Source organism: Cuculus canorus, chromosome Z (assembly GCF_017976375.1).
Source record: "Cuculus canorus isolate bCucCan1 chromosome Z, bCucCan1.pri, whole genome shotgun sequence".
NCBI lineage: Eukaryota > Metazoa > Chordata > Aves > Cuculiformes > Cuculidae > Cuculus > Cuculus canorus.
In genome coordinates this window covers 12,510,372-12,524,316 of record NC_071441.1, presented here as the reverse complement: position 1 = coordinate 12,524,316, position 13,945 = coordinate 12,510,372, and the positions used below count along the sequence as shown (strand labels likewise).

Here is a 13,945-nt window from a genome sequence, read left to right as displayed (position 1 = left end):
CATGGCTTTTTAGACTCAGCTGACAATACTCCATCCCATCCACTTTGGCTTAAGCAGCACCACGGGCATTTCTTGACCCATGTTTCATTTTAATGCTAATGATATCCTAATCAGTGAAAATTCTGGGTACTTTGATAACCACAGGCTGGGAAGGACTGAGGAAAGCAGTCTACAGAGCCATCAAAAGCTGGTATGAAACATCAGATATAAGTCAGATTTTGAGTTGAACTACCCATCCATGCTTACTGACTAAGAGATATAATTAAAGAGCATTACACCTAGCAAATATCACTAAATTGTGAATGACTCTTGTGCTACATACTTATGATGTCACTTGTAATGTGGTATGATAAAATAAAGAAAATCTAGGACTCTACTGAGCTGTGCAACAGATGATTATATCAAAGGACGCTTACGCTCTTTTTATCATACAGAGTCTGTTGTATTTGGAGTGAATGTAGCTAACCTACAAGGTGACTTTAAACATGGACCTAGAGGGCCATTACCACAATGGAATTAAACATAACAGTGTCTTGCAAGAGCATATTCACCTCTAATAAATACAGAAAAGGAAGAACAAAAAGTGATTTTTAGTATTCATTCATAATTCTGCCTCCAAATTATTCCAAAAGGGAAAAAAAGACACTCAGCTGCTTTGTCTCATATAGCTTTCAGAGATGCACAGTTTTGGAATAGCCTTCCATAAGAAACAATGGCAATCAGAGACAAGGAATTTTAAGCTGGAGCCTGACAAATTTGCTAACAGGCTGACTGCAAATGCCTTCAACAGGGCTGGAATTTGTGACTCATAAGCTCCTTTCTTTCATTTAAGAGCCTGAGGGAGATAGGATAAATTAAAAAAAAATGTTCTGTTTGTTGCAGTGTTGTTGCTTCCTCTAAGAGAGAGCTTTTTCACTTTTTTTCACCTCTAGAAAGCTGAATTTGTGGCTAAGTGTGGAACTAGTTCTCCAGCTTCTTTTTATAGCAACGTGATGCTCACAGCAAGTTGGGTCAAACAAGTCAGGCCACAGTTTTTCTGTTTTAGAAGCAAAGCAAGGTAGCTTTCAAAAACCATCTCTAGCTTTCTGCAATTCAGAGTTGTGCCTCCTTCTCACGGCAGCATAACCTCCTGTGTTAGGTGGGACAATACACCATAAGCCTATTTACACGACCGAACACTGATGGTCAGCAACTACTTTTCCCAGCTGTCAGGCAGACTCCCCCATTCATCCAGGCTCTGCTTTTCTGAAAATAAAATAAAATAAAAAGGGAGTATATGGGGATACAAGATTGCATCCTCCTATAACCACATGGCCAAAGCAAGCCTCTCCAACAAATATATCTAAAATATTATTGTCTTTTACACTCAACCACTGCAAAGAGTATTATCCTAGAGAGCAGCACTTGCTTTGCCTGTGTTAGTAGCCCTGCATGACGGAGAACTGGATCCTTTAATACTTCCACTGTTTTGCAGGGAAAATGTATCATTTTTCTGCATGCTTAAACTTTGAGTTTTATATCCATCTACCTCTAAACTTTCAGAAAGAACAGAAAGATCAAATAAGAGACTCATGGTCTGTCCAGCTCACCCCTCATCCTAGTTCTTATTTTGCCAATAGTTTTGGTCTGGGAGTTGCAAACTATGTAAGTATCTTCTCTTGGCTGCAATTCCACCTCATCTTGCAGCAGCCCTTTCTGTAACCTAGAAGGTCTGTCCTTCACATGCTTCTCATATAGTTCTCTGCTGAGAGCTGGAGTCTACTTATTGACCAGATAATGTTTTGCTGCCAAGAACCAGTGCCCGAGAAGGAAAATAAGCCCTAAACCATTGGTGTCAATGACTTATATAAATGAGAAAAAGCCACAATGATTAGATCCAAACTTTGCCAGTTTCAGGGTTGCTTACACCCTCTTCAGTTCAGTTCTCTTTGGTATGCCATTTCACCTTCAATCTTCCGGATATCTGCTGGAAGTAAAGTACAGCAGAAAGGAAGCAGTCTAGGAGGTTGCTGGAGTGTGTGTAAGACAACTTCCTCACACAACTGGTGAGTGAGCTGACGAGGGAGTGTGCCCTCCTGGACCTGTTTTGTGAACAGAGGAGGCCTCGTGGGGGATGTGATGGTTGGAGGACGCCTGGGACAAAACAATCATGAGATGATAGGGTTTTCAGTTCTGGGTGAGATGAAGAAGGGGATTAGCAGAACAGTCACATTAAACTTCCAGAGGGCAGACTTTGGACTGTTCAGAAGGCTGGTTGGCAAAGTCCGATGGGAGACAGTGCTTAAGGACAAGGGAGCCCACGAGGGCTGGGTGCTCTTCAAAAATGAAATCCTGGCACCTCAGGAGCAAGCCATCCACGTGTTCCGGAAAAGGAGCCGGCAGGGGAAATAAACAGCTTGGTTGAGTAGAGAAATCTTGAAAGGCATCAAAAAGAAGAGGAATGTCTATGAGCTTTGGAAGAAGGGACAGGTGTCTTGGGTGGACTACAGAGAGGAAGCAAGATTGTGCAGGGAAAAAATCAGGAGGGTTAAGGCCCAACTAGAAATCAAATTGGCTAAGTCTGTGAAAGGTAATAAAAAATCTTTCTACAAATACATTAACAATAAGAGGAGGGCTAGGGAGAATATTCAGTCCCTATTGGATGCAGAAGGAACAACAGCGACAGGGAATGAGGACAAGGCTGAGATACTTAATGCCTTCTTTGCCTCCGTCTTTAATAGTAAGGAAAGTTGTTCCCCCTGTGTACAAACCCAAACCCAGGAGTTAGAGGAGCAGAATGAGCTCCCATGATCCAAGAGGAGGCGGTTAGAGACTTGCTTGCCCAGCTAGACACCCACAAGTGTGTGGGGCCAGATGGGATCCACCCAAGAGTATTGAAGGAGCTGGTGGATATGCTTTCCAAACCCCTTTCCATCATCCTGCAGCGGTCCTGGCTGACTGGGCAAGTTCCACTGGACTGGAGGCTGACTGATGTTTTGCCCATCTACAAGAAGGGCTGCAGGGACAATCCAGGAAACTACAGGCCTGTCAGTCTGACCTCAGTGCCAGGGAAAGTCATGGAACAGGTAATCTTGAGAGCTATCATGAAGCATATGGAAGAGAACCGGGTGATCAGGCCCAGTTAACATGGGTTCATGAAAGGCAGGTCTTGCCAAACTAACCTGATCGCCTTCTATGACAAAGTGACCCAACTACTGGATGAGGGAAAGACTGTGGATGTAGTCTTCTTGGACTTCAGTAAAGCCTTTGACACAGTTTCTCACAGCATTCTGCTTCAGAAACTGTCAGCCTCTGGACTGGACAGGCGCACACTCTCCTGGGTTGAAAACTGGTTGGATGGCCGGGCCCAGAGAGTGGTGGCCAATGGAGTTAACTCCAGCTGGAGGCCAGTCACAAGTGGGGTTCCTCAGGGCTCGGTACTGGCTCCAGCCCTGTTCAGTGTCTTTATCAATGACCTGGATGAAGGCATTGAGTATATCCTTAGCAATTTTGCAGATGACACTAAGCTGGGTGGAAGCGTGGATCTGCTGGAGGGTAGGGAGGCTCTGCAAAGGGATCTGAACAGGCTGGAATGCTGTGCTGAGACCAATGGCATGAGGTTTAACAAGGCCAAATGCTGGGTCCCTGTGCAGTGCTACAGACTAGGAGAAATCTGGCTAGAAAGCTGCAGGGAGGAGAAGGACCTGGAGGTGTTGGTTGACAGCAACTGAACATGAGCCAGCAGTGTGCCCAGGTGGCCAAGAAGGCCAATGGCATCTTGGCTTGTATCAGAAATGGTGTGACCAGCAGATCCAGGGAGGTTATTCTCCCTCTGTACTTGGCACTGGTGAGACTGCACCTGGAATACTGTGTTCATTTCTGGGCCCCTCACCACAAGAAGGTTGTTGAGGCTCTGGACCGTGTCCAGAGAAGAGCAACAAAGCTCAAAACAGGTGATGCCAGTATGTCTTAAAGCACGGTGGTTAGTCCCATATGCAAAGCACTCATGCAGTAATAATGAATTTAACTGATCTCTCTTTCTGACCAATCATTCCAGTCACTGAGCTCTGTAAGATACAAGGAATAATGAAAATCATGACACTGTTACTACAGTTCAGCAAATCTAGCCCTTCTTTCTATTCTGCATGGGGATGGTAAAGAGCTATTTGTGAATTCTTTCAAGACGACTGAACTAAATTTTGATAAAGCTAATTAAACAACCTCTCAAAAAAATATTTCTTCCAGGTTATCTATTGGGTTACGATAGGGGAAGGAAAAAGGAAATGGCTGACCGTAATAAACCAAGTGAGCACATCTACAAGCCTTGATGACTCAGTTTACCATAATTACTGTTTTTAAATCACCTTGTGCCAAGACAAGAAAGAAGCTGGAAAACATTTGAATTAAGAAAAGGTATTGACTTGGCAGTCCAGTTACACTGGATCAGATACTAAGAGAAAAATCACCACAGAAAAAAGCAGACTGAGAAAGTTACGTCAACAGCACAAATACACTGTTACAGAAGTGGAAAGGGCAAGATAAAATACCATGAATACAGAAAATATGTTAAAAATACTCACTTTCTGCTTTGTACAAAGTCAGCTTCTTCTTCATATTGTTTTTTTGAGGTTTCTCCAAATATGCTTTCTACAATAGCTGTATTTCACTAGAAAGCATTTCTTTGTTGAGGAGCAATCCAAGGAGAAAAAAAAGGAGGAAAAAAAAAAAGGTAATTAAGATATTTCTATCTCCTCCCACTTGCCTCAGGGGAAAAAAAAGAGGTAGAAACTAAGAAAAAAAAAAAAACAAACAAGAGAAAAGTCAACCTTTCCTGCAGACTTCAAAAAGATGATGTTTACTCCCTTAAGTGTAAGGGGAGAGCACAAACAAGCTTTTGTCACATTCTCTTTCACACATGCAGGCCCACTAGGTAAGCCCAAGAGGATCCCTAGGAAGATAGCTTATTTTCTTGCTCATCTGCTTGTACATTAAACTAAGTTCCCCTTAACAAAATTTCCTCCATCTTTTCTTCAAAATAATCTTCACCCAAACATATATGAATCTCTGGTTCTTCTGAATTCAGTGTTAGCTGTCTAGTTCATTTAGTGACATTTATGCTTCATCTGTACTTGGATTTTTTTAAAAGTGCAGTTCTCTCATGTGAACTTTTTGATGGTCTCTGCTCAGCAAATGTGTTTGGGCAAAGATTGTGATTTTCATTAAGATAACACAGAACTATTTGAATGATAAGCCACTTTGTGATGTAACTTGAACTTGGAGAAGATGAAAGAGTGTGTGGTGGAGACTGGCCCTATCACAGCACATTTCTCCTGGAGGTGTGGCAGAGGGTTGAGTGGGATTTTTTTTCGTGCAAAGACCATATGAGAATTACTCTTTGTATTCAGACACTCATGTATTTCTCTGGCAAAAAAATACTCTGCAAGAACCTCTTAGATCTTATACAGGTCTGCATGTTGGAAGCAGAGTTATATGAGAAATAACTTGTAAAAAACAGTAGTTCTACTTTAGGTCCAAGAGGAATGATACAGGACTTCAGTATACACTATTAGTAGACAAAAATTTAATTTGAATTTGCTACAATATTGAATTGAAAACAAATCAACTGCAGTAATCAGAACTGAACTTCTCATCAGAGAAACAGAGAGCTAACAAAAATACAAGCAGATTCAGCCAGGAGAAAATGAAGACTTCTTTCATTTGGACCTCAGGCAAGGTAGGACTTTAACTGGAAATGCAATATTCCTTTCCTGATGCAACATTCCTGCAGTCTACATTTTGCTGCACTGACCACTATATTCTGAGTGTGCTTCAACAAGGCTGCTGGTCACACATAGTCCAAACTGTGTTGGGACATATTTAGGACTCTGATAAACAAGATTTCAGACACCCTTCAGTTTATTAGCATTCATGGGCACAAGCGTCACCTGCCAAAAATTTACTCACAGACTCACAGCCTAAATAGTCCTCCTGTGATGTGCAAGTCCACAGGAAATGAAGCTCCACATGTTTGAGCAGGACAAGGAGCCAATAGCACATTCCTGCTGTGCCCATCTGTCTTCAGAGATTGTTTTTCCTCTGAAGTGTAATGGTTAACAGATAAAGTTGAGGCAAAGAACAGAGAAGGGTGCTGTGGATTTTCTATTTAATTTACATTATACAATCCATTCTAAACAGAAGAGTTCATATATTTCAAGACTGCATTCTGGGGAGACTGACAGCCTGCTGTGGTCTTTTACTGCAGAACTTAAGCAAGTGACAAGGAGAAGCATCCAAAGAAATCCACATCTATAATGATGCACAAAGCTAGGTCTGAGAAACCATTTAAGTCACTAATGAAGCAAAGCTAATGATATCCTCCAGTCATTTTGTACTTCTGAACATATCACAGAAGATGGCATACTATATCCTTATCTGAATAGTAGGAAAATGAAAGGCTTTTACAATTCTGATTTAAGTCCATAGCAGCAAAAGAACTGAAATATAAACATTTGGAAAAGTGGTTCTATGCAAAATTTACCTCAAAAATAATAATTCATCTTTTGTTGCACATTAAAACATTACTATGGCAACTTGATAACTGAACTATAAAAATAAGTTCTTACTCCTATGAAAATTGCAGTGTTCAAGATTATTTCTCCTCAGATAGTTTGGTTGATGAAGTATTTTCTGTACTTGTTACAACTGAGTTTTTGCCTTAAATGACAGTAACATTCATAGTAAGACCTAGAGCTCCAGCAAAGATAGTATAGACTTGCATCACCAGGTTTATTTCTCTTCACTACCCTCTGTTCTAAATCTGTGCATGCTGAATGCAGTTTCCCATTTGTGCTTTGAGTTACTTACTTGGTTTTCATTTGGGATAATATATTTTAAATGTGATTATCCTGGTGACATCAAACCAATATATGTAGTTCATATAATTTTCTCCATCTCGACTTCTACACCACTTAAAGCCTCTAACTCTTCAAACCCCACTGTCACAATCTCTTTCATGTGTGACTTGTATTTTGCCTTTGTCAGTTTTCCCCTCACTGCTCATAAACTAACACTATCTTCTTGACTATTATGTGTGGGAGATGTTGTCAAGACTGAGTTTTGAGTCACTAAGATAAGAGGAGTTTTGAACATGCACATGTATACTGTATCCACTACTTTTCAGCATTTCAGGGCTTAGTCTTAAGTCCAAACAACTTCAGCACTAGGAAATCACCTGTAACACCCAGTGGAGTCCTTGCTCACTTGCATTTCATGCCTCTGCCTCTCAGAAAATCTGATAAGACATAGCTGCTGCATTAGTCACTCACTCTCACTGTAGACCAGGCTCAGAATCATGCTTTTAATTCTCTCTCTTTAAGAAAGTGATTCATTTTAGACATTTCTATTCAATTTTTTAGACATTTTCTATTCAATACTCAACCTGACATATACCATGGTTGCCAAGACAAGTCACTAATTTGCCTATCAGGCAAGCAGGTCTGAACCCAGTCTCTAATCACAGCTCTCTTAGCCCAGAAGGGAAATTTCCCACAGTAGTGAAATTTTCTGAAAATTTCCCTTTACTGCTTTAGCAGCAACAGCTGTTGTTGCTCTTGGTGCCTTGTGAGCCCAGAGTTATTTTGAATGTTCTCTATCTAAATTTAATGGATATGGAGCTCATAGTCACACCTAATTTACAGCTACAGTGATTTTGTCTACTTTAGGGCTTCCAGTATTGTTACCAGCAACATAGATACAGCGTCTTTGCAGTAGTGAAATTACTTTGAATAGAGGAAGAAGTCAGAAAGTGAAAACTGGCAGTGTCTTCTGCTACTGTTATTTCCATGGTATCCAAGATTTTTATTAGAGGAAGACAAACATCTTGACTTACTTTTTCTTGAAATCAGTATCTCTAACTCACATTGACATTTAGGCTAGCATTTTCAAAGAAGTTTGAAGTACATATAAGACCAATTCAGTTTGCACTCCTGAGCTCTCAGGCATCATTAAGAATCTCACTACTACTTCTTATAAACACCAAGGGGAAGTGTTTCTGTTTTTCAGAAGGGTTGTCAGGGTTTCATAGGTGTAATTAATAGCTTAGAGCTGAAGCGTCCCTCACACAGTAATAAATAAACTTTTTGCTTGTGTTCAGCCAGTAACAGTATAGGTGGTGGAATGAATAGGAAGTTCAAGGAGGAAGTGTGAAAAACAGACTAAAGACAGTGCAATGTTGATGATAATCACTATGCTTCTTTACAGAGAAGATGAAGAACTCTCTGCTCGCAGCTATATTTTTATTTGCATCAGGTGAGTTTTCATTTGCTGCATAACTTTCTACTTATTGGTGAAAATTCATAACGTTGCTCAAAAGGTAGGATAGATGACCATGATTGTGGCTAAATTAAGTTCGGGGGTGCAGGAGAAACAAGAGCCGGTAACATTTATTTCCTATTTCTTTCACAGCTGTCTAGTGAAGAGCAACGAAGCTGGTGAGGGGGCTGGAGAACAAGTCTTACGAGGAGAGGCTGAGAGAGCTGGGGTTGTTTAGCCTGGAGAAGAGGAGGTTGAGGGAAGACCTTATTGCTCTCTACAACTACCTGAAAGGAAGTTGTGGAGAGGAGGGAGCTGGCCTCTTCTCCCAAGTGACAGGGGACAGGACAAGAGGGAATGGCCTCAAGCTCCACCAGGGGAGGTCCAGGCTGGACATCAGGAAAAAACTTTTCATGGAAAGGGTCATTAGGCACTGGCAGAGGCTGCCCAGGGAGGTGGTGGAGTCACCTTCCCTGGAAGTGTTTAAAGGACAGGCGTATGAGATGCTGAGGGGCACGGTTTAGAGATTGTTAGGAGTGATTGGACTTGATGATCCAGTAGGTTCTTTCCAATCTAGTGATTCTATGCTTCTATGATTCCTCAGATTCCTGCAGATGCATAAACCAGGATGTTCCATTTTGCCAGCGGCTCCCAGGTGGGTAAATATTTCTGATATAACGCCTATTTCATGGCAAAGACAAAGGTCACTGCTGAAGGAGACCCACCAGCCAAAACGACTCTTTGCGGGGCTCGTCTGTGCTGCGTCAAAAGTGGTGTCCCCCGGGGCAAGTGTCACAGGTTGAGGATATTAAAGTCTAAGCTATGTTAATCTGACACATTTTTTGGTTCAATCAACTATTAACTTGAATACACAGCTGATGTCTGAATGATTAAAAGAATGCAGTGGATACTCTGTAACTCAGGTTGTAGGAAAAAATAACTCTAAATGAAGAAAGGAAGAGGACTGATCTTTTACCTTATAACCTATGCTATGAGATACCATAGCCATACAGTAACACAAGCTCCAGAGATATGTATCCTTACTTATCAAACAGCAAAACATTTTGTTATTCGAGATTGACAGACCTATGGGCAGCTTATAAAACCCAATAGATATGAAGAACAAAGATATAAATACTCTACTCATCAGGAGAAATTCATTTTTATCATGTCAAGCAACCTGTACCTGCTGAGATCCTTATCTACTTTTCTGAAGGAAAAAAAATGTTTCTGGGTCTTTTTATAAAAGTGTGGGTGGTACTTTGAGACATTATCGCTAATTCTTCTGAACTAATAGTTCAGACAGTAAGACACAAAGCAAAAGGAGAACAGTCATATTTTATCACTACTGTTTCTGATAAGTGATTTTTTAAATACTGAGATAAGCTTAACCACTAGAGACTAAAAATTAGTTCCTTTAAGAATGTCATCGTTTCATTTTGCTTCAGCTGAAAAACGTTTGTGTTCTGTTGCAAAAAAACCCCATATTTTTCTTTCAAAAAAATTAAGCAAAAGTCATTTTTGCATAAACTTGTGCTCCTCCTGCTTTATAATGTGACCTTTAAGAAGCTGGTAGTATAAGCAGCATATTGTTTTTCTCCAGCAATTGTGCATTACTCTGAAATCAAAATAAACATGACTGATAGTTTTGGAGTAATTCTAGAGTCTGATCCATCAGTCCTATTGTTGATAATCAGGTCTACACTGCAATGTATAAAGCTCTGCAAGAAGCTCCACAGTATCTCTTGCCAGTTGGAAATTATGGAAACACCACTTTGGCCTTCGGGGTTACTCACTAAATGTGGTCCCACTCTCCTTTTCTTTCCCAACTTAATTGCATGGCATTCATTTCCGTGATGTTTCTCAAGGAAATGTGTGGTCTGTTGTGGTCTATACATTCAAAATTGTCTATAGATTTGTGCTTAACAGTCAATAAGCTGCTCCAGGCAGTGCCGTTACCACCTCCGGTTTATAGTTCCTGTGGGTGAACAGTGCCTTCCTCCTGTGCAATGCAGATGCTCTGGGTTCTCCAGGGTTTCCAAGTCACAGTGACTCCTCTAGGGAAGGGGCTTTATTCCCCAGATCCAGACTAAACAACCAGAAGCTGATGCTTTGTATAACTTTCAGCAAACAACTGAGGCTACCAGAAACACAGTGGCATGACAGGCACTGTCTGTCAGACAGGAGCAGTTGAAAGCAGAGCAGAGCCGGGACATAGAAATCTAACTTCTCTTATGGCAGATATTCACAACAATTTTGTCCTGTGCTCTAAGGAGGTAGCTTGTGGTAGCTTTCCTCGAAGCACAGAACCAAAAGCTAGTAATGCTTCATTGGATCTGTGCAATTTGTTTCTGCAATTTTTGTGCCAAAGAATGCAGTAGTGTTTCCAGTAGAAAAGATATTTCATTTAGAATTGAAACAAAAATAAACACTAAGCTTTAAGTAAGTACAGAGACAAGCAGCAAGATGTCATTATAGGAGAGAAACACAGTTCAAAGGTATAAAGAGTGAAACTGTAGGAAACACCACAGCAAGCATTCCAGCAGAACGTTATTGGGTACATAACAGCTGGTAACAGCCTCATAAAAAACAGAAGGAATTATCCTTGTCTACCTTCGTGCGGGAAATCTAGGTTTTACTTGGAAACATGAGAACTGATAAGGTTTAATCTTTCTGAGTGCCTCTGTCCTTTGCAAGCATCAGTGAGCGCATCGCCTTGAGAGTAAACATAGCATAAGGCCTCACACAGTTTTTCTTGTTGCACAGAAGGGTATAGTCTGTTTTCTATTTGGTTTTGCTACTCACAGCAAACAGTAGTTAATGGTAAACAATTGCCTGTGATTTCCAGCCCACATGTTTTCATCTTGCAGACTGGGACAATGAATTGGTATGCTACAAAGATTTAAGTGAGGATCTCACCTGTACCTGGCTGCCAGAACCCAGTGCTCCAAATACAGTTAATTATACCATATTCTTAAAATGGTAAGTCTAGAAGTCAACCCAAAAAATGAAAAGCTGTCATTGCAGTTTGACATGATTCCTACCTGCCAGAGTTTTCCTTCAACATATTTCATCACATTGTAGGTTGTTACACAATACGGTTCAAACTCTTTCTTTGCTTATCATCAATACCTATTGATTTGATAAGGGCTTGATAAGAGTCACCATACATCTTTCTATGCCTCTGCTGCTGCTTGAAACATTACTGCCAAAGATCATCTCAATCAATTACTTTTATTAATGTTTGCATCTATTGACTCACGCTGAACATTCATCACTAATGCAATCAAAGTGATGGAAGAGGAGAAGCATCTGCGAAATGGTTCCACTTCTGTACAGAGGTTATCAGCTAAAAATTTTGTAAGCTAGTTCCTCTTCGAGTTCTCAGCCAAATCAGACTGAACTGCTCCTAGGCTGCAAGGTTGATGTTATGAACAAAGAAAGCATAAAAAAAGAGAGAAACAGGAGGTGGGCAGAAGAGGAAGAAGGCAATTGCCTCACAAGTATGTTGATTTTCCCAAGGCAGAGCCAGGACTTGAACCTCAATCTTCTAGACTTCAACCTTGTGGTCCTGCATAAAACCTTTCTTTCTCATTTTCTAACAGGTTAAAAGGAAAACAAATAAAAAGAGGGCTTGAAAGTGCTTTTCACTTGCCAAGGACACCACCTCTTTCTCAAGTAACATCAGTTTGACATTGAAATTGTTCCTTATCATTGCTCCTTATGATTTAGTTGTCAGGAAAAAGTAGATTAAAGAAAATTACTGCCACAGAGAAGTTCCAACTAAGCATTCAAAATCATGCTTTGAAATACTAATGGCGGATTCACAGCTGGTCTGAAGCAGAAGACAGGGGAGGCTTGAAGTGATTTTATTCAGTTATTAAATATTGTATCATGATCAGCACAATTAAATGTTGAAATATGTAGGTAGGCAATGAGTATGCTAGCCCTTTTCTTTAAAAACCTTGAACTGGCACAACTTCAACTTCAAAAAATTCTGCCTTTTGTGTGGCAGAGAGTAAATGAGAGATACAGGGGAGAAAAAAACCTACGTAGAACTACAACAGCCTCCATTGTAAGGCTTTAAACCTCTGGGACTTTCTGTGCTGTATACATTAGGTATACCAAAAATCTACAGCGCTGAGCACTCAGGTGGCATTTAGACAACCTTGTCAAACTCTGGTGCTTTGCAGGAACAAAAGTCAGTAGACCGGCCTGTAACTAATAAGAGGTTTTTCATACCCTGTGGTAATTTACGTTCAGATGGCTGGAAAATTTTGCTGCTCAAAAGGAATTTAAGTGCCCCTATGGTAGGTGGCAAGTACAATTTATGAATTCACTCCTAGCCTAAATTCATACTTTCTAAATGCTTTTTATATCCTACTGTACATACGAAAGAAACCATTCAGATTTTGTCCCGCATCATGCTGTGCCCAGGAAGTATAAGGAATTTAACAGTGCACCATACAACAAGGATTTACATGTCAAGAATTGCTAGAATTACCAGGGTACTAGAATTTCACTCACTGTTTCAAACTGCTTAGGCTTCACCTTCAGGATTTCAAAATGCCTAATTTTGTATATAGGTACCTGGAAAACTCTAAGTTGCTGTAGTGATGCTTTTTGGAGCAGGGAGAGGAAGGAGTAACTGTAATCCAATAAAATGTTTGGGTTTTATTCTGCTTTATTTTCTCTAAAGGGACAGAATTCCAAAACTTTTTCAACGAAACACATCATTGTCTTACATCACAATAGAACGAAAGCACCTCTACATGAAGCGATCTGCTTCTGTTTGGATAGCAGTGAATTATGCCCATGACCGCTGCGTGAAAGGAAAGAACATCTCAGTTACACCAAGCAAAACAGGTACAACGTCTTCATGTGCAGTGCGCGGCTGAAGCAGTGGTGGCATTTTCTTAGACTATTTGCAAGATTGTAAGTCCCAATATACTATTTTATAGAGTCAGAGAGCTAAACTACAGTTCCTTGGATGAAATCTTTACTGAAATTAACAGCAGAAATCTATCAGCTTTTACAGGAGAAGGGGGTTACTTTAGATCTTTTGCTAAAATATAGGATAGTCACATCCAGAAAATACGTATAGTGATATTTGTCCACAGTAATTAACAGGCTTTCTGTGCTCTCTTTGATGGTTTTCTGAACGTCTTTATCAGTTTACAAAGAGCGGTTCAGTTCCATGCATTTAAAGAATCCTTGTTATAGACCATTAGCATTTTGAGAAAACTTTTCGAAGTTTAACTCTTTTCAAAGGTCACTTACCCATTACAGTGCTACAGGGGAGATATGAAACAACAAATCCTATTAACTGTGTATTTTAAATGTTTAGATGTAGATTTTCTACAGTACCTGATTACTAAGATAACTTTGATAGCTTTCTAAAACTTCACCATCTCAGAGTAATCAAGGTCCAAGAAAAATATATCTTTCTCACTGCTGGGGACACTACAGTACAACCTAAATTATCGCAGTGGCTTCCTCTGTAGGCTTTTGGCCACCGTGTGTTTATTGGAGGACTAAACAAAAATGTATTTACACTTACAATTACATAGCTAAACTCAGTTGCTGAAAATGGAATATATTCTGGAGATTCACAGTTATAGGTACTCTTGATGTTTTGATTTTGCCTTTCAGACTC

At 40.2% G+C, this 13,945-nt stretch overlaps 1 protein-coding gene across 5 annotated transcripts in view; it reads left to right on the top strand.

The window, feature by feature from the left end:
- The first annotated feature begins 5,578 nt into the window (after nt 1–5,578).
- Nucleotides 5,579–13,945, top strand: part of LOC128850321 (interleukin-31 receptor subunit alpha-like) — a 30,043-nt gene continuing 21,676 nt past the window's right edge. The window contains exons 1-5 of one of the 5 annotated variants that reach the window (XM_054053401.1): nt 5,579–5,713; nt 8,239–8,286; nt 8,894–8,944; nt 11,160–11,271; nt 12,989–13,155. In XM_054053401.1, the coding sequence (XP_053909376.1) occupies nt 8,244–8,286; nt 8,894–8,944; nt 11,160–11,271; nt 12,989–13,155 (373 nt within the window). In that variant the 5' untranslated portion in view covers nt 5,579–5,713; nt 8,239–8,243. Of the gene's footprint in view, nt 5,714–8,207; nt 8,287–8,893; nt 8,945–11,137; nt 11,272–12,988; nt 13,156–13,945 lie in introns of those variants that run through there. The other 4 variants (XM_054053405.1, XM_054053404.1, XM_054053402.1 and 1 more) reach the window with 4 other exon arrangements.